The sequence below is a fragment of the Octopus bimaculoides genome, chromosome 14 (assembly GCF_046866305.1).
Source record: "Octopus bimaculoides isolate indiv1 chromosome 14, ASM4686630v1, whole genome shotgun sequence".
NCBI lineage: Eukaryota > Metazoa > Mollusca > Cephalopoda > Octopoda > Octopodidae > Octopus > Octopus bimaculoides.
In genome coordinates this window covers 21,001,651-21,022,765 of record NC_142941.1, presented here as the reverse complement: position 1 = coordinate 21,022,765, position 21,115 = coordinate 21,001,651, and the positions used below count along the sequence as shown (strand labels likewise).

The following is a 21,115-nucleotide window of genomic DNA, read 5'->3' as shown; positions in this document are numbered from 1 at the left end:
GTGATTAACAAACAGTCAATATGTATGCGTATGTAAGGAATAGTAGCTTCTACCATGCTTAGTCACCTCTAGATGGGCAGAGTGTAGTCAGTGGCAGCAGCAGTGGAAGAAGCAAGGACTTGTTTCCAAGTATTTAGTACATTTCAGTCCAGAGGGTGAAGGGTGGGGGGCATTTGTGCTGTTGGGGATGATGGGCTTTCTGATAGCTAATAAGCCCAATTCCTGCTCTAAACAGCCTATTACAAGAATTGCATTGGATTGGATTGTAAGAACTGGTTGGGGTTGGGTTGTTCTGTCTTTCCTATGTTGTCATATCATTCTGATATCTGTTCTTGTTTTCTTCAAAACAAGATATTCCTGCCTTGGTCAAATTGCGCCAAACAATGCAATGGTTGGCTGTAATTTCACAGGAATTTTGGGCTATAACAGTACTCTTCAGAGTGCCCTTCAATTAGTCTTTGTAGCATTGCAAGAGATGTCCACAAAAGCATCTCCCATTGTTCAGTTCCCCAAATAGGAATATCTTTGGAAGCCTGTTTTCCCCCATGCAAGCCACATGACCTGCCTATCTGAGATGGTGCTTAATGATTATAACCTCCATGCTAATTTGGTCCACTCTCTTTGGTACATCAATGTTGGTAACATTGTCTTCCCATTCAATGTTCAAGATAGACCTGAGTTTCTTTTGATGGAATTTTTCAAGCTTTTTCAGGTCATGGCAGTACAGATCCATGTTTCACACCCATACAGCAGAGTAGACACAACTATAGTATTGTACACCAACATTTTGGTATGCATGGTAAGACTACTGCTCCCAAAGACTCTACTGGAGAGCTTCCCAAAGGCTGAGTGTACTGCTTGGATTCTGTTCTATGTACTTTGATGATGTACATTGGACAAACAGGAAGCTACCAAAATAAGGGCAATGTTCACATATTCACATTTAGATGGGCAGTTAGTTTGTAGTAGTTAGTGATCATCAAATACAGATATGCTGAGAACTGTGCCAATTGAATGAATGTATATATAAGGCATACCACCCATTGTATATAAATAGATGTGGAATAAGAACACTAGTAAAAGACACACAGATGGTGTTAAACTACCATGGTGAAAGCTTGATCCAGCTGAAGAAGGAAGAGGCATAAACTGAAAAATCAGTGAAGAAAACCATCTGGAAACATGATGTGGTGTTATGGGCTGTGATGAGCTGTGTGTTGTTGGTGGAGAGAGATGAGGCAAACGGAAGTGAAGCCAAACCGGAAGGGTCAGACCGAAAGTCGGCCACACGTGTTGAAGGCTAGCACGTGGGGGCAGTCAGAAAACAGACAGCTTACGAGAAAGATGTGTTTTGATCAAGAGCGATTGTGTACTCCGCTGCGGTCGACAAGGTAAGGTCCAACGTTTCATTCTGTCCTTTTGCTTCTTGTTGTCTTTTTCCTCCATCACACCACACATGAAAGCACTTAATCTTGCACCTGATCATCTGCAATCTCTACAAAAGCAGAAGTATGAAGTATATTCAAATGAATATGATAGAGAGTATATCAACTGCAGTATTATTGATGCCTTTGAAAAAAGAATAGCATTGATATAAAACAACACCTAGCTAAAACTAGCGGCAAAATTACTAACAGCATTGAAAAGAAAAGATGCCTTGTCACCAAAGGGACTGGAATAAAATATCATGTATGTATGTGCCAGGTACAAGTTGGAGCTGTCAGAGCTACATGTTATGTGTGCAAAATGTGAGGTTTGTATGCACATATACACAAGATACAGATGAAATCAGCATAAATGTATGCACACAATGCAAGTAAGATCTGCAAGATGTGTATTCTAGCTGCAAGTGAGGTCTGCAGAAAATGAACATAACATGAACTTTCAAACAAGTAGGTTTTTAGAATGGAAGAGATGACAAAGGACTTTACTGATGTACAATATGCAATGTACTCTGATATAAAAGTAGTGTTTAGAAGCTGAAATACTTTGTATTCTGCCAAGCATACATTGCACATCTTGCTACCCCTCACTTTACACTTCTACCTCCGTTGATCCACTTTCCTCCTCTAGGCCTATATATACGAAACTGCATTCATCCATCTACTCTCTATGACTCTTTCACCCTTTATTAGGCCTATGTATTAGGAACTATATCAACCATTCTCATCCTTTCACTATGCCATTGTATAAAAAGACTGCATTGTACCATCCTCATACCTCTAAAATTCCTTCTCTCTCTCTCTCTCTCTTTCTCTCTCACTCTCTCTCCTCTCTCCCTGACCTCCTCTATTACTAACTATTACACTCTCCCCAGCTTTCATTAATTGCTCATTTTCCAGCAATAAATTCATTCTATAGTACCCTATATATAAGTACAGGTTCCAGTGAAATTATTTTGTGATCTTTAAGTCTTGCAACAAGATGATCAGACTGGATGAGGTGGTCACTATTATGTCATTTGTCTGTGAATATTCAAGCAATTCATGTGATAAATGTTACTTGGTTTGAATTCTCTGAAAAATGTCCATTTAATTTCTGGTAGAGTTGTTACATTCCATAATCAGCATTTCAAGTGGTAATATTTATTTCTGTCATAGCCTTTCTGGCTTTTCCTTCCAGCATTAAAAAGTGAGTTGGGATCTCTTTTTAAGTTTAAAGTTGGTCAGTAATTCCAAAATCTTGTATTCATCAAGTGTTTCTCTGCTACATGTGTCAAATTATAAGCAACAATACTTTCAGATACAGAGAAAGCAAACATTTTATATTATTTATATAACAGTCAGGGCTTTGACAAATGTATCCACCTACACCTCCCTACCATTCCCTCCTCACATCTCTTACCAGTATTCAGGGCTGATTGTTCCTCTTAAAGGGATGAATTGTTTCCTTTCAATTATATGAGGCATCATTTTACAGCTAGATGCCCTTCCTGTCTCTAACCCTTAACTGTTTTCAAGTAAGGAATTTCTTATTTCATGTACCTTTGAAATCATAAAGTGAACTGATGATTTGTTGATAGGAGAAATGAGAACAGTACAACTCATAAATTACAACTTTTGTTGGAACAAGCAACACATGGATATACATACATACATACATACATACATACATACATACACATATGTATATACATACAGGCATGCACACACACACACACATACACACACACACACACACACACAAACACACAGATGTGAAACCTAGATTACTTCTGTCATTTTTTTCAAGAAACAGCTTTGTTACAAAGATCTAAAACATTGGTAATAACAAGAAGACATGTTAAATGCAAATATTCTGAAGAATATGTCAAATTCAAATTTATTTAGCAAGAAAGCAGACATTGTTCCATAATGTGAGATTTGCTATAAAGCTTTGCAAAATTGTTCTATGAAATCAGTTAAGCATCTAGAATAGTGTTATCTGAACTTGCCAAAATGGAAAAAAAAATCATGATTATTTTGAGCATCAAAACGGAAACTGAGTAATGGCGGTGGTGGCAGCAGAGCGGTGTGCGACTGCTGAAGGAGTAACACCTTCACTCAAAAGGAATGTTTTATGAAAGGAAGCAATAGTATGCATGCTCTCTCTATTAATGCATACAAAGTAGCTCAAATCAAGAAGTCTAATGCTTTTGCAGAACAGGTTTTGTAACTCTTTTCAAAAGAAATGATGCATCTTGTTGGTAAAGAAGCCACAAGGAAGTTGAATGAACAATATGATATCAAGACAGATAACCAAGAAGTCAGAAAACATCTAACCAATTTTGTAGTGAATATATATGAAGTGATATCAAAAAGTTCCCAGATTAGTAATGTTTAATAAAAAATAACATGTCAGTTTGTCATGTTTTCTTTTGAATATAATCACCAAAATAGAATTTTGTCTTCTTTTTTTCTCAGAAAATATGTGTTAAAATGTATTAAATATTTTCATATATACAGTATATTCATTCATGAAAAAAAAGAAGCTCTTTTCGTATGATGGTCCACTATTTATCTTGGACTGTATCAGTGATCCATGAACTGGAATGGGTAGGAAACTACTTTATCACTAGTCTAAGGGTAAAGAATAGAAATTTTGAAAGGAATGTGGGAGTCACATTCATGCTTTTTTCAATGTGAGTAGAGAAAAGAGGCTATAACGGAGAATGAAAACTGGGTCACAGCATTGATTCATGGATAACTTATCTCTGCAACATTTGTTACTGTGACATATAATTGATAAAAATACTATTCATTACAATTCAAATTTATAAATTCCGTCTCAGTGATTAAAATTCCATGATCTATTGTAACAGCTGACAAAAGTTTTATTTATTTCTTTAATAGTCTTTTTTATTTACATATCTGAATACAACATTTATACTCTGCTTCTCTTCCACCATTACCCTTTATTGCTCTATCTTTACTTCTCTTCCATTATGTGTATCAAGTGATGGCATCAGATCTGTCTGTATCCATGGTGCTATGTCTTCGTCCATTGTCATTTCATCAAACATCTTTTCATCTACATCTTCTGGTCCAGCATCTTTTTGTCTGAGGATTTTTTTGTCCAATGACATTTTGTCCAATTTTAAATAAACTCTTTAGAAAACAATGATATATTCACAGAACTATAACGAGCCTCATTATAGGATTGTTATTATCAATCTTTTTCCTTCTCTGTTAACAGTTTTACTTTCTCTTTTTCCTTCTCTCGCTTAAGTGTGGTGCTGTGTATAGAGAGTGCTGCAAATTTAGTGTACAAATCTTTACTTTACCCATTCCAAAATGACAAAGTTCATAGCATCGACCAAAAAAAAAAAAAAAAAGTAGTTGATGAAAGTATTAGGTTGGTTCATATGAAATGTCGCATTTTTAATTACTTGTTATTTCAGTCATTTAAAAACTTAATTATGTATACTTTGATTTTAATCTTGACTCTTTTTCTTTCCCAACAATATTGGTATACAAAATTCGTACCCATAGACCTTATGAAAATGATAACAACCAAACTATGTTGAGTGATTTTCTGCCACAGAAGCTCTACAGAATATCAAGAGGGCCTTTGGTAATGGTGTTGTTGACATCAGAACTGTTCAGAGATGGTTCCAAAGCTCTTGTTCAAGAGATGATAGCCTTAAAAATAAACCAAGGGGTAGGCTAAAATCAGTTATTTGGCATGATGGATTAAATGCTTTGGTTGAACAAAATCCGAAAGCAAAGGTTCGAAAACTTTCATCAGAACTCCAAACATCTCGCACAACTGTTTTTGGACACCTGTAAAAAAATTGGAAAAGTCAAGAAAACAGATAGGTTTGTTCCACATCAACTGAACGAGTTTCAAAAGCACAGGCGCCTCGAAGTGTGCTCCTTATTGCCTTCTTGACTGGAAAAAGACCATTTTTGCATCAAATCATTATTTGTGATGAGAAATGGATACTCTTTGACAACAGCAGGAGAACAGGACAGTGATTAGATGCAGGAGAGTCACCTAAACACTACCCAAACCCACCATTGCACCCTAAGAAGTTAGTGGTCACTGTATGGTGGTCTGCAAAGGGAGTTATTCATTATTCATTTTTGCAACAAGGAAAAACGGTAACAGCAACATTGTATCACCAGGAAATTGATTGTATGCATGAGAATTTGAAAAAGAAGCTACCCATACTAGTGAATAGAGATGGCTCAATTTTGATCCACGTGCGGGTGGCACATGAGATGCACCATTTTGAGCGTGGCCGTTGCCAGTACCGCCTGACTGGCTCCTGTAGGATTTTCGAGCGAGTGGTTGGCGTTAGGAAGGGCATCCAGCTGTAGAAACTCTGCCAAATCAGACTGGAGCCTGGTGTTGCCATCCGGTTTCACCAGTCCTCAGTCAAATCGTCCAACCCATGCTAGCATGGAAAGCGGACGTTAAACGATGATGATGATGATGATGATGATGAATGCATGTCCTCACACTCCTCAAGCTTGGGTCCAAAAGTTGCAAAGCTTGAATTATGAGATTTTGCAACATCCTCCCTATTCCCCTGATATCTCTCCTTCTGATCATCACTTATTTAAGCATTTTGAACTTTTCATAAGCATAAAAACATTCTTAAATCGAGAAGAGATAATTGAAGCATTTGGACAGTTTATCACAGCAAAAGATGAATTTTTTTAAAAGATGGAATATATGACATAGAGATAGATTGGGTAAACATCATAAATGAACATGGATCATACTTTGATTAAATAAATCAGTTCTCTAACACTTCTAAAACATTCCATTATTACCTTTCAAATATAACATTTCATGTGAAACAACCTAACAATTACATCTACAATTTTCATTCAAGTAATACAAAACTAGGAAAAGAATACTGGAGATGTGCGAAAAGAAGGCTGTGTTTAGTGTGAAAACAATGAGCTGAAAATTATTTATTTTTCTAGTGAGTACCTTCATCCAACTGATGTAGATTTGTTAAATGCTAGAAAAGCAGTTGCAGAAATAAAGCATGAAGCATTGGAAAACATAGCAGCAAGTTTATGAAAGATGCCGGAATCCAAAATGGCACAGTAGAAGACAAGTGTTCCCTGAACAAAGGCAGTGTTGCTAGTGCTGTGTACGTAGACCTTAGAAGGTCTGGAACCAACAGACCCCAAGATGTGGAGAATTTGAGTTTTTATAGCTAACAGTAGGCTCAAAATTGGATTGTGAACAGCTGTCTCACGTGATTTATTTGGAGGCTGTGATTAGTTAGGTTACATATTGGTGCATTAGAATAAGAGACAAATTGCACCAGTACCAACCAATCAGAGTGGTGGACACAACGAGGTCCAAACAGCAGCGAAAGGTTAGCTATTATCTGCTATGTTTGATTGTATGTATCTTATCTATAAAAGGCAGATTTTCTCTGTGTGTGTGTGTGTGTGTGTGTGTTTAAAATTCATACATATACACAATTCCAAATTTCTTGAATTAAAGAATCGGAATTAATATTCTAAATACAATAAGTTAAGTCACAGCATCATTTTTTCAGTCAAAATAACTCCTCATTATGAATAAAATCCATAAAACTACACAAATTAACCCCCCCCCCCTAATAAAATCTAATTTCCTCTTTCTACTACCTTTACAAATCCTTTCAACTCCTACTTTCTCTTATGAACCTTTACGAACAATCCAGCAACAAATACAAAAAGAAAGGAAGGAGAAACACTGACAGTAAAAGAAAACTATTTCAGTACCAAAACTGAAACAATCACATTTCGATACTGTAATGACAGATACTTTCACTTTAATGGTTTCATTTTCATATACATACCTCATTCTAATTGCCAGGAATTGTAACTTATTTCGAACTCCGTCCTTCACCATGATAACAACAACAAAAAATAGCCACACATCTTTTTCAAATACGATCGACAAACATTTATTCCCTAGTGGTTGACATTAGGAAGGGCATCCACCTGTAAAAACCTGCCAAAACAGACAATTGGTGCTGAGATAGCGCTCTTGCTGGCTAGCTCCTGTCAATCTGTCCAACACATGCCAACATGGGAAATGGATGTTAAATGATGACAATGATGATGATTATCCCTTGTTATCATAATATTGTGGTAAAATAATTTGATAAGCTCAGAAAATACAAAGATTAGCTCATTGAAATTGAAAAAAATGCAGTATCTCAAGACAGTTACAATACCAGTGATTGCAGGAGCACTATAAATGATCAAAAAAAGGAACTGAAAATTATTTGAGAATGACTCCTAACTTACTATCCCTGCAAGAAGCCCAAAAGATTGTTTAAACTGAAACGTTATACATATTGAGAAGAGCATTGTTACTTTGAGAGAGATAACCTTCCATGTAAATATTTTTTTGCAAGATAACTTTATTTGACTTTGAATATGAACAATCTGATGTCCTTATTTTAATGGTCTATCAGTGAGTTTCATTGCGCTAGGTATCAGGAAGTCACATGGCAAGAAATAGAAACAAAATTGAAGGAAGAAGAAAAACTCACAACAACAACAACAACAATAATAATAAGGCTATCATGGTTTTTGATCTTAGCTGATTGGAAATGCTATCATGCACATGTTTTGTCTTGGTATAAAAGATGGGTTACAACAAATATTCTGCTCAATACCACAGATTTGCATGTCAGTTGTTTGACCTTAACCAGTTGAGTATGTCCCTTGTTGGCTGATGATATGTATGAGCAGAAGTAAATGGGGAGCATCATAGCCATGTGCTGAGAGCAATTCTTTGGGGTTTGAATAATTCATCTCTGGAAACATAGGTGTTTTGTTCATCAGCCTTAAACAAACCTTATTCGGGGACCTTTCGAGTGGGATGGGCTACTCAATCTAAAGTAAATTCTGACTAAGCCTCACCTGCAAGGTCATGCACTCTTTGTCTTGATATGAGATCACTATGTCATGCACATACAGTTGTGATGCATGTGCCTGGTGTGCCCTTATCAGATGGTTAGTCATGATCGGTATATTGGGCTTTGTATATTTATACCCCCATGTCACTGCTTTCTCACTCAATCATCATCATCGTTTAACGTCCGCTTTCCATGCTAGCATGGGTTGGACGATTTGACTGAGGACTGGTGAAACCGGATGGCAACACCAGGCTCCAATCTAATTTGGCAGAGTTTCTACAGCTGGATGCCCTTCCTAACGCCAACCACTCAATTATAAATTAGTTTAGACAACTGAGTTTCACAGTATATTTTAATATTTGAATGCTTTTCTTTCTATAATGTTTTAATCCACTTGAAAAGTAACATATAAAAAGGTTGATAACAGAATTGTGTGACTAGGCAATCTGTTGGGAACAATAATCTACAAAATCAGATGCTAAATTTTTTAATGTATTTTTAGGTATTTTCTTATTTCTATAATTTTCAAAGCCATTATACTCTAGAATATAACAACTATTAGATAGTATGTGACTTGGCGAGGGTACTTCTATGTAGAAATATGAAATTATTTATTTAATATCTTCATAAACTTGCCAGGTTTTATTACTTTCGGTGATGCAATCAGCACTCACTGTACAAACTGAAATCTGACAGAATGAAACAACTACTTCCATCCACTTGTGTGAGTGAGATCTTTAGCTTCCTAGCCATTTAAGATTCTGGAATGCAGTATATTAGATGATTGTGTCAATGTCAAAAAATGTCTTTAGCAGATGTGATCTAGTATATAAATGTGTTACTACCATGAGTTTAGAAATAAAGGCTCCTAGCTCAATTTCAGTCTGATATAATGTTTGTATCTAAGGGTAAGACACCTGATGATGATTGAAAATCAAACCCATTGGGATATAGTTAAAAAAATCAAGTTAACTGGTGTGCTTCAGGCTTTGGTCCTATCCTGCACACACCAATTACTTTCTTGTCATCACCTCCAGCAACGCCTATTCCTATGCAGAAGATGTCACCCTCTATACTTACTTTCCTTCCATTGACCATAAAGCCGCCTCTAACAGGAAATGAAAAGCTGATGATGTTGGTGTGTGTGTGTGTGTGTCAATATTCAGTTTTATAAGGAGGCGAGCTGGCAGAAACGTTAGCATGCCGAGCGAAATGCTTAGCGGTATTTTGTCTGTCTTTACGTTCTGAGTTCAAATTCCGCTGAGGTCGACTTTGCTTTTCATCCTTTTAGGGTCGATGAATTAAATACCAGTTATGTACTGGGGTCGATCTAATCGACTGCCCCCTCCTCCAAAATTTCTGGCCTTGTGCCTAGAGTAGAAAAGAACATTGTTCAGTTTTATTTCAAGATTTTTTGCCAATAGAGAAAGAGCCAGTTTCTAACCTAGGTCATTAGAATATCCAAAATCATAAATTCTAACTACCTCTTTTTTCTTAAAATATATAAAATCCATACACCATTTCAAACAAACTATACACACATTCCTGCTATCTTATTCTAACTCATTGGTTAGTGAAACACGAGCTATTTCTATCGAATTGAAGAACAGAATAGTTTGACAGATGGATAAAAGTTAAAAATATGAAAAGAGAAAATAACGAAACAGAAAACAATAGATTTATAATAATGGTGAAATTTATGGCATTTTTGTAATCAATGTAAACGCTAACGCTTTCTAACAATTTTTATTCTCGACTGCTTTTTTAAAAAAACACCGCCTACACCGGAAGTTATAAACAAACCGGTGTTTGTACTACATTTAGGCGAAATTGGCAGACGATAGTTTTATCTCATTCGGAAATGTTTTAATGTCATGATGAAAGGGCTTTTGCTGTTTAATCAGAGCAGTGTTCTTTTATTTATTGACGCGGACCAGGAATTTTTGGAATCAGCTTACAAGAAGAGACTCCTTCAAGAGTTTAGAAATGACCAGGTATATATGTACGTTAATTCTTAAAACAGAGTATATTTCTATACAGTTCTAGACAGAACTTAATACATTTTCTCGCTTCCGATTGAACAAGAAATAGAAATAGTTTGGATATATGCTATATTTTCTCTTCAAAGCTGGAAGGGTGACAAAATACGATTTTCTAAAGTATATAGTAAATTTTGTTGGCACATAGTAGATCAGCGAAATAATTGAGGGTAACATACACAAAACTCACATATTGTTTGTATGTATGTATGTATGTATCTTATTACTTACGTATATATGCATGCGTAAGTAAATATGTTCGTTTGTCGGTTTTATCAATAAGTATTCCAGTTGTTCAGTAAACTATACTGTGTACTCACTGAATGAAAGTAAAAATGGTTGAATGTTTTTCTGACACTCGCTCAAGATGCAATGCAGTGGGACAGAACACGGGATTGCTAAGCGAACCTCTTAACTACAATGGCTTAACCAGGTTGTGTGCCACTCGAGGTAGCCCTTAAGTTTGCTGCTTCTCTCTCCCAGAGTATAAACTTATAAAGGCTTAAGCTTATACAGCAGACACTAGTGATGCCCCCATAAAAAAGCGTCATCCGGGGCGGATCACCCCACAGCTACTGTTTAACCATCTGGCTTGACATGACTGAGTGGTAAACCCAGGCTTTTGGATGTGTAAATTGGACAAAAATAGTTTGAAGCGGCAGATTCACTCCGTCGTTACTCCGAGTTTCTCACTGTGTGCAATCCTTTAGACGATAAAGCTTTTATTTTCTTTTTGGCACGAGACGGATTGCACATAGCGAGAAACCCTGACTTTCGACATAACCAATCATTCCTTCTAAAAATGTGTAAACTCTATTTCTTGGATTTGCACTTGCAACTGTGTTTGTGAAGGAGCGCGCGTGTATACATACATATATGCATACATCTATCGACAGCTCAACAAACATGTAAATTCAATCACATTTACAAACACCAGGAACTCTCTTAACAAAAAATATCTCGTCGCTTTGTTAGCGACTGGCTTGAACAGCTCTTTTATTACCATATTTCTGTTGAAATAAATTGCTTTTGTTTCAATCAATCTTAATAATAAAAAATTCATTAAAATTATGGCTATTATTAAACTGGTGTGCAGAATATACAACATGGAATTTTGATGGAAGGTTTTAATTTAGATCCATTTAAAAGAGGAAATTTGTTTCATAAAACTAAGGGCGGCCGTAGGTCTGTTGGTATCAAAAGGTTTGAAAAACTCGAAGAAAAATCATATATACATACATGTATGTGTGTGTATATATTCTGTATTTAGACTTGTCTTTGAGAGTAAAATCATTAATTTACACGCACGTACAAACATTTACTGTTAAAGACTGTCTACGTTCAATATATATATATATATATATATATATATATATATATATACACACACCTCTCACTCTACACATACATGCCTCTTTTAAATTTACTTAATTGTACGAATGTTTTTGTTTGTTTAATCTCACCTGATAGTAGACTACTCTTTTAAAGATACCCCTTCCATTTCCCCTTCCTGCCTCCATTCTCTCACTCGCTTAACTTCCTTTACGAAGCAGAGAGCAATTTTGATTTAATTGTTAGGAGAAAATGCAATTGCGAATAAGCTAATTGTTATGTACGCTTCGACATGTAACTAAGAGCACTGATTGACTTGAACAATAATATTTTTTAAATTCTATTTTGCTCATTGTGTAGCCCCCTCACCTCCCACCGTTTCCTATTTCTATTATTTTACGCGTGAGTTTGTTGCTTTATCGTTATCCTCTATGTACGTTATTCTCTTAGCCATTCACTTTCTAACTTGATATCTGGCTTTTATCTTTTACTTGCTCCAATCACTGGACTGTGACCATGCTGAAAAAGAGGGTGAATTACGTCATCTCTTCATGCCGACACTCTATACCAGTACCGAAAGATCGCTTACACACATTCACGTACACACAGGGTGGGCTTCATTTAGTTTCCGTCTATGAAATCCACTTACAAAGTTTTGGTCGGCTTGAGGTTATAGTATAAAACACTTGCCCAATGCTCCACACAGTTGGGATTGAACCCAGAACCGTGTCATTGGGAAGCTAACTTCTTACAACACAGCGTCGCCTGACTCTTACAAGGAAGATGAAAAGTACCACAACAAGTGGTGAGATGTTCAACTGGAGAGCATCTCACTTTCAACTGTTGCAAGCATAAAAAGACAGGTATAAAACTGGCCATCTATGTATCATACTTAATGTAAATACTTCATTGAAAAGCAATTTACTGTGGTATTCATCCAGAGATAACAATAATTTTTTGTGTGTCACCTTGTCTTGATATCACATGATGGTTGTAAATGAGTATTGTTCATTGACAATCATTCTTGAAAAACATCTGGCCTTGGAAAACCATTAGTTTGCTTGGCAACAGGCGAATGTTGGCCACAGAAAGGGCTTACAACCATAGAAAAGTCTGCCTCAAAGATTTCAGTTTTTATTACTTTTGCCCACATCTTTTGTTGCTCTCTCTGTTCCAGTTTCCTTCCACTTGGATATCCCAGTACTTCTTTACTCATCTATTATCTTCCATATGCATCATATATCCAATTCAATGCAATATTCATTCTTGCACACTACAATTGATTCTCCTTTTCCCTAATTAATCACTCAGTTCATCTTTACCATGTCATTTACACACACTAACATTACACATTCAGTAGAGTGGTGGTTCCCAACCTGGGGTCTGTGGAGCCCTAGTGTTCTACAAAGGCAATACTGGGGGTCCATGAGCTAAATTCAAAATTTCATATATATATATATATATATATATATATATGATGCAACAACTATAAAGCTTGAAACACGTGTACTGCAGAATCCTTTGTGTTTTGTTTTTATTTTTACATTTTCAATTTATGCTTTCACCCCGGCCACGATCTGGCATGCACAGGTGCTTACAATTTTCAAGTATTACCTCTAACATATATCATCATCATCATCGTTTAACGTCCGCTTTCCATGCTAGCATGGGTTGGACGATTTGACTGAGGACTAGTGAAACCGGATGGCAACACCAGGCTCCAATCTAATTTGGCAGAGTTTCTACAGCTGGATGCCCTTCTTAATGCCAACCACTCAGAGAGTGTAGTGAGTGCTTTTACGTGTCACCCGCATGAAGGCCAGTCAGGTGGTACTGGCAACGGCCACGCTCAAAATGGTGTCTTTTATGTGCCACCTGCACAAGAGCCAGTCCAGGGGCACTGGCAATGATCTCGCTCGAAAATCCTACGAAGGCCAGTCAGGCGGTACTGGCAACGGCCACGCTCAAAATGGTGCATCTTATGTGCCACCCGCACAAGAGCCAGTCCAGGAGCACTGGCAACGATCTCACTTGGCTTGCCGGGTCTTCTCACGCACAGCACATTTCCAAAGGTCTCGGTCAGTAGTCATCGCCTCGGTGAGGCCCAATGTTCGAAGGTCTTGCCTCACCACCTCAGCCCAGGTCTTCCTGGGCCTACACACACACACACACACACACATAAGGACAAGCATATTAAAACTCATTTAAATAAAAGGGTTGGGAACCACTATGAAATGGTTAGGAACTACTGCAGTAGAGTATGCTTCATTTCTCTCCACCCTTCACACATTCTCTGTGTTCAGTGTCTACATCTCACTACCATGCATCATTGCACTTCGTACACATGAAACATACAATCTACAATCTATTTTTATTAAAAAGTACTGCTTTTTTTCTCTGACTAAAATATTATTGTGTTGATGAATGTGCATTTGTTTCTTCAGTCTGCGTTTCTTGAAACAAAAGTAATTAAATAAGTGTTGATTTAATTGACTGTTTCCACCCAAATGTGAAGCTTTGTGTCTCAAAATTTTTATTGTTTGGAGATTGGTTGGGTGACAGAAATGGTAGTTGGCCAGATAAAATGCATTGAGGTGTTTAGTTATATCCTTTTACATTCCAAGTTCAAATCCTATTGAGATCACCTTTGTCCTTTAGGATCAATAAAATTAACATCTGACATTTACTCGTGTTGATGTTAATTGACAATACTCTTCTTGAAACATTTGTAATCTTGTATCTAGTGTATCTTTTATCTTTTACTTGTTTCACTCATTAGACTGTGGCCATGCTGGGGCACTGCCTTCAAGAATTTTTAGTTGATTGAATCAACCCCTGTACTTTTTATTGGCAGGGTTTGATACTTATTCTCTCTGTCCCTTTTGCCAAACCACTAAGTTATGGGGATGTAAACACCAACACCAGTTGTCAACTGATGGAGGGGAGACAAATGCAGACACAAAGACAGAAATGTGTGTGTGTGAGATGGGCTTCTTCCAGTTTCCGTCTACCAAATCCATTCACAAGGTTTTGGTTGGCCCAAGGCTTTAGTAGAAGACACTTATCCAAGGTTCCACATAGTGGGATTGAACCCTGAACCATGTGGTTGGAAAGCAAGCTTCTTACACAGCCATGCCTGTATGTAAGAAATACTTATTGAAAGAAATTATTAATATTGTCAATAGACTATACTGTTCTTTGCAGTTTACAAGTTTATTAATAATTTGCATTTTACTAGTACATATATCTGACCTAAAGTAATATTTTAGTTTATTTGATTAAACAGATATATTTATAGATATTCTGTTGAATAATATTAGGTTGCAGTTATTGGGCAGGTGGGGATATAAGAAGTTCAACAGCTTCTTTTCATACATCTCTTAACTGAGTTATTTTTGTTAGAAAGAACTGCACTTGTTTGAATCTCTCTAATCTGTGTCACCTGATTTTATTGTCCCCATGCTCCTTGCTTCAGGCATATTAAATAATTACTAATTTCTCGTATGCTCCCATTCATAGGCATAGCTATTAAACTCTTCTTTGTAGTATATGAATTAATAATTTCTACTGTATCTGCAACCTTTTATTTATTTTTGTTGTTGTAATATTTAAAACTGTTAAAACAAATCTCATCATATTTTAATTGATTGTTTAGAAACAATGTCTGAACTAGTGGAGTTAGTTTGTGTGTCTGAAATACTCTGTCTTAAAATCCACAATTACTGGAGTGTGTTGAGTTTTACTGAAACTTAGCCGAGACTTCAAGGCACTAAGCATTTGAGTGACACTTGTTTGGCTGGGTAAAGCACCATTCTAACAACAAAATTTGTTTATGAGAAAAATTAGGCTGAGAGTTGTAATTATGCAGTTTTCTCTTGTTGCTTAATGCAGTACTGTGTACCTCCCACAAAACCTATTTATAGCTAGATGGAGAGGTATACAATGTTTTGGCCACGGACACAGCAAAACATTGAAAAGATATAAACTGCCGACCCTTTGACTAGTGGGCTGACATTCAACTAACTTAGCCAAATGTGTCTCTGCTGAACTGTTGTATGCTTGTGTATGTGTATGTGTGTGTGTGTGTGAGAGAGAGAGAGAGAGAAATGTGATACAAATGGATGTAAAATAAGTTTGGACAAAAATACATTACTAATAAGCATTCATTTGTTGATGTTTAACACCAGGTCAAAGTCATTCTTTGCCCCCATTTTCACTCTGTCTTTCTGTACATCAGTGATTAAATCATCTAATGTGTCCTTTTTGTTTTGATGATAAGGTGATTTTGCTACTATTTCTAACAGGTTGAGCAACCATATAGAGGCTCCCTCATTATCGAGTGCATTCATGTATTTGATAATCTAACTGAAGTGTTATTCATGATATGAGCCTTTTCTTGAATTTTATTTGAGAAACACTATCAGTTAATTCTGTTGTGTCTTGGGAGAGTCATTTTCTTTTTGTGCCTTATAATTTAACACACTCACCAGTAAAATTTCTACTTATTCCTTATTTTTATTTTCCTAAAATTTTTGTTGCGTCTTGCAACCTTTTCAATAATCAGTTGTCTGATGGTACAGAGCTTCTGCTTGGCCATAATAACCTGCAAACTGCTAGTCTAGGTCTCTGCCTTGTTAGTTATCCAACAATGTCCATATATCATATATATATATACATGTATATATGTATATACATATATGAGTATACACACAAACACACAGAGGGAGAAAGAGAGACAGCTGTTGGGTTTGCCAACTATTCAAGATGTCTGGAACGAAGCCATCAAGTGGAACTAAGAGTAGTAGTACAAAAAAAAAAAAAAAAAAGGAACCTTTAGAAAATTACAGTGGATATCAAGCTTGATGTTTTAAAAAGGCTTGGTGGTAGAAATCAGTCACATTGCCAAAACATTAAAGTTTATGATCTGCACAGAAAGAAAATTAAGTCAAGTGTCCAAGAAGCTACTCTGTTAACTGTCCAGACCTTATTTTTTCATAGATTTAATGTTATACTTAAAATAAGGCCATTTTGAGGTACAGTAACCACTTGCCATATCGTGCTTCACGTATCATGCTCTCAGTACATTGTGGATTTTTCTGGCTAATATATGTAAATTTATATCATGGTAAATACTTCTGTGGTAAAATAAGCATTTTCCCGTCTAAAAATGAATGAATTAATAAATAGAAATACAGTGCAGTACTGCACTGTTTAACACATTAATTAAAATATATTTAAAGAAAATACCAAGTGTACCGTAGATGAATAAACAAAGAATCGCACATACTGTATGGAAGGCGAGTGTGTGGTGTTGTTTTGCATTTATAATAAAATAAATATATACAAATTATAAAAATAAAAAAATATATACAGTACAGTACTGTTTCTACTTCATGGATTTTCACTTATTGTGGGGGGTTTTGGAATGTAACACCCGTGGTAGTCGAGGGATTACTGTATATGGATCAAGGATAAGATTCAGCACAATGTACCAATAAGCACTATGGTAATTAAAAAAGAGCCAGAAGTTTAGGTGATGATTTCCAGAAAAAGGAAGGTGGAACTTTTAATAAAAAATGTTTTCTGGCTAGTAGAGACTGGTCTGAAAAGTTTAAGAAGTCTTGAACTTGCACAACATAAAAGACTGATGAAACTGCCAGTTTTGATACAAAGGCTGCCACTAATTATTCTGAGCAGCCGAAGAAAAATGGTTGCTCAGTGAGGCAACATATCAGAGTGATTATACGATGTTGATGAAATTGCACTTTTGTAGAAGCTCATGCCTACTAGAACTTTTTATTTCTCAAAAAGAAAAATCAACACCATGATTTAAAGCTTCCAAAAACCACCTGACATTTCTTCTCTGCTGGTGATAGGAAACTGAAATCCCTACTTGTGTGTTGTTCTAAAAATTCATGATTTTCAAGGGCTATGCAAAGTTAATTTGCCTCTGATTTGGCATTCAAATAAGGCATGGATGACTAAGAACCTTTTCATAGAGTTCTTTTATAAACATTTTATGTCCTGCCATAATATTTTTAAAAAAACATTACTCCTTTTAGACAATGTACCAAACCACCCAGTGAAATTAAATGAGCATTCTGATAATGTGAGAGTGGTCTATATCCCCAAGAAAACAACTTTTTGCTCCAGCCAATAGATCAAGATGTGATAGCTAACTTCAAGGCATGTTATCTGAAAAGAATTTTCAAACATTTATGAAAGCAATAGACAAGGAGGATAAACCTACAGTTAGAGACTTCTGAAAGGAATTCACTTTAATGGATGCTGTAGATAATATTACTGAGTCATGGAATGGAGTGAAACTCAACTTTGAATGGTGTTTGGAAAACTATACGGCTTGATAGTTTCCATGATTTGCTAGAATATTACCAATGTTTTAAAAAGATCTGACCATTCAAGACTTTGTGTAGCACTGGATCTCACAACAATTTCGTCTTTGGCGTGCTTTTTCTGAGCAAGACCACCACGATATATTCAGCACATTTTAGCAGATGACAGACAGCAGACCAGATACAGAAATGACTGTCAGCAGACAGTAGCAGAACCAGCAGATGGGCAAAATGCACAAAAACAATGGATGGATGGCAACGGCAACACAATGATCAGTCAACATCAAGGAACCCATGACAGCAGCGACTATCAAACATAGTCCAAGAACAATAAACTTTGAACTATCTCAGTGTTTGTCTTTCGTAGTAATGACAACATTTTTCTGTTTACAATAAAAAGAAATATTTTCTGACCTTACCACTCACAGTCTGCCTAAAAAATCTTTTGCTTCATGTATAATCAGAAAATGCTTTTCATGAACAATGCAAGCTAAACATGAAGTAGAATGTTTGAATTATCAAAAATGAATAAAACTATAATAAGCTCTATAGAATGATAATAAAAATTACAACAACCTATTTGTATGTCACAAATGGTTATAAAGAAAGCTAAGTCATGCATGTTTATCTTCTCCATTCTTTATGATGCGCAAACTTTGTCATGCCCAAACTTGAAAACACTTTATATAAGTTTATTGATCTAAAATTTTCTGCTTATGTAAATAGATTGGCTCTAACATGAGCAAATCCTTTAAAAAGATATATAAAAATACAATTGAATTTTTATAATACTATTTCAAAACTTCTGTCTGTTCTATTTTTTGTCATTCTCTTTCTTTTGCAATTTATTCAGTGTTTTAACTAGTGATGAAACTCATGAGTTGTTTTATTAATCATCAGAAATTCATTGGAAAAATCATTTCTGTGGCTGTGTGGTTAAGATGCTCACTTTGCAGCCACATGGTTTCAAGCTCACTACATGGCACCTCTTTTACTATAACCCCAGGCTGACCAGTGCCTTGTCAGTAAATTTGGAAGATGGAAACAATCTGGAAACCTGTCACATATATATGTATATGTGTATGTGTTTTTATATCAGTGTTTACCTCCTCCCCACTCACTTGACAACTGACATTGGTTTGTTTTTGTTCTTGTAACTTAGTGGCCCAGCAAAAGAGACCAAAAAAATAAGTGCCAGACTTAAAAATAAGTACTTGGGTTCATTTGTTTGACAACAACCCACCAAAGCCACAGTCCAATGACAGAAACAAGTAAAGTAAATTAAAGTTTCTTTTGTTAATTAATAATATTTTTATAGAAGAAAACAAATGAATAAGGTATATTCACCAAAATGTTTGAAGACTTGGTGAACTGCATGAGGTATCAAATAATCATCATGTGTGTGCTATAACACTTTTGGAGACTTGATGATCTGTATGAAGAAGCATACTTTCTGATGAAGGGATCTGGCTAAAATGTTAGAATATTTTCATTGCAGTTGTGGCACTATGTCTAAAAATAAGCTTATTGCAAGATGCTTTTAGAGTAATATCACTGGATTAGTTGTATGGATTAGGTATTTTGACAAGAATTTTTATCATGCGTATTTGATTTGTGAATTATGAATGTTCATCCCATTACAGATATTTTTTTTTTTTTTTTACTTGAAAAATTTATTAAGATGAATTGTAAAGTCATTAGAGCATCAGATTGACTACCTTGTGATATTTGTTCTGACTCTGAGATAAAATCCCACCAAGGTTAATTTTGTCTTCATCCTTTCAGCGTCAATAGAAAAAATACTAACCTAGGGTAGTGGATTAACAGAAATATAAGAATGTTGAACCAGATGCCTTACATTATTGGTTCTGGTTTGGTTCTGAGTTAAATTCTGCCTAGATGCATTAAAAGCTCCCATGCCAGTCTGCAAGACTAGTGTGGTTTGGCAAATCCTTGAAACAAAGACCTGCACTAAATAGATGGTGCAAGGTAGAGCTGAGAGAAAGGCTTTTCTATCTGGAGTAACATGCCCCTGGTAAATGAATGAAATATATTTATTTGTATTTGCTGTACTTGTTTTTAGATAGCCCTTCTCAGTTCTGCTCAAACAGATCTGTGGCAGTAGAAGAATTGTTTGGTTAGTCTTCTTGCTAGTACTATTTTAGAAGTTAAACTTATGTTACTTCTTTTAAAAATTCTAGATAAGTTTGTTGAGGGAGATTTGACAGCAATGTTGGCATGTACAAACACTTTCAAGTTTACTGAGTTAGTAAATATTTATCAGTTTGTGTTATAAACCACTCTGCAATGGACAAGGATGTTTTCCTGGTGGTGGCGTTATTAGTAAAAAGAAAAGGGTTCTAAAAGCTTATCATTTATGCCAGTACCCCAGTACCCAATCTGCCCCTGTCAAACTATCACCCTTCACTCTTCTAACTATGGCACAATTACTCACCTGTTGTAATAATACAAGAGGACTACACATATTTCATACTGCTTTGGTGATACCAGTTATCCCTCTCCATGGAACCATTGTTTTTTGTTACCCATTGTGTATTCTCAATATCATCCCTTACCTTTTTATTTTCCTCTCAATACTGCTTCCCCCTGAATACCCTCTTATCTACCACCAATGCTTTCACCTCACCTTTGTTCATCACTCACTCTATCTGTCCTTGTATACCTCTGACTGCCATTTCTATCACTATGTATTCCTCTCTCTCTCCCAAAACTTAACATCATCGTCCTATTTTTCATCTATCTACAATTTTATTATGCCATTGCTCTCCACCCCACTTATGTATGTTTTCTTCAGGATTTGTTTTATGTTTTTTTATACATATTATTTTATACATATAGGCGCAGGAGTGACTGTGTGGTAAGTAGCTTGCTTACCAACCACATGGTTCCGGGTTCAGTCCCACTGCGTGGCACCTTGGGCAAGTGTCTTCTACTATAGCCTCAGGCCGACCAAAGCCTTGTGAGTGGATTTGGTAGATGGAAACTGAAAGAAGCCCGTCGTATATATG

General features: G+C 36.0%; 1 protein-coding gene across 2 annotated transcripts in view; it reads left to right on the top strand.

The window, feature by feature from the left end:
* The first annotated feature begins 10,120 nt into the window (after positions 1 to 10,120).
* Positions 10,121 to 21,115, top strand: part of LOC106876138 (uncharacterized) — a 68,293-nt gene continuing 57,298 nt past the window's right edge. Inside the window, exon 1 of one of the 2 annotated variants that reach the window (XM_014924559.3) lies at positions 10,121 to 10,356. In XM_014924559.3, coding sequence (XP_014780045.2) covers positions 10,237 to 10,356 — 120 coding nt within the window. In that variant the 5' untranslated portion in view covers positions 10,121 to 10,236. Of the gene's footprint in view, positions 10,365 to 21,115 lie in introns of both variants that reach the window. The other variant, XM_014924561.3, reaches the window with a different exon arrangement.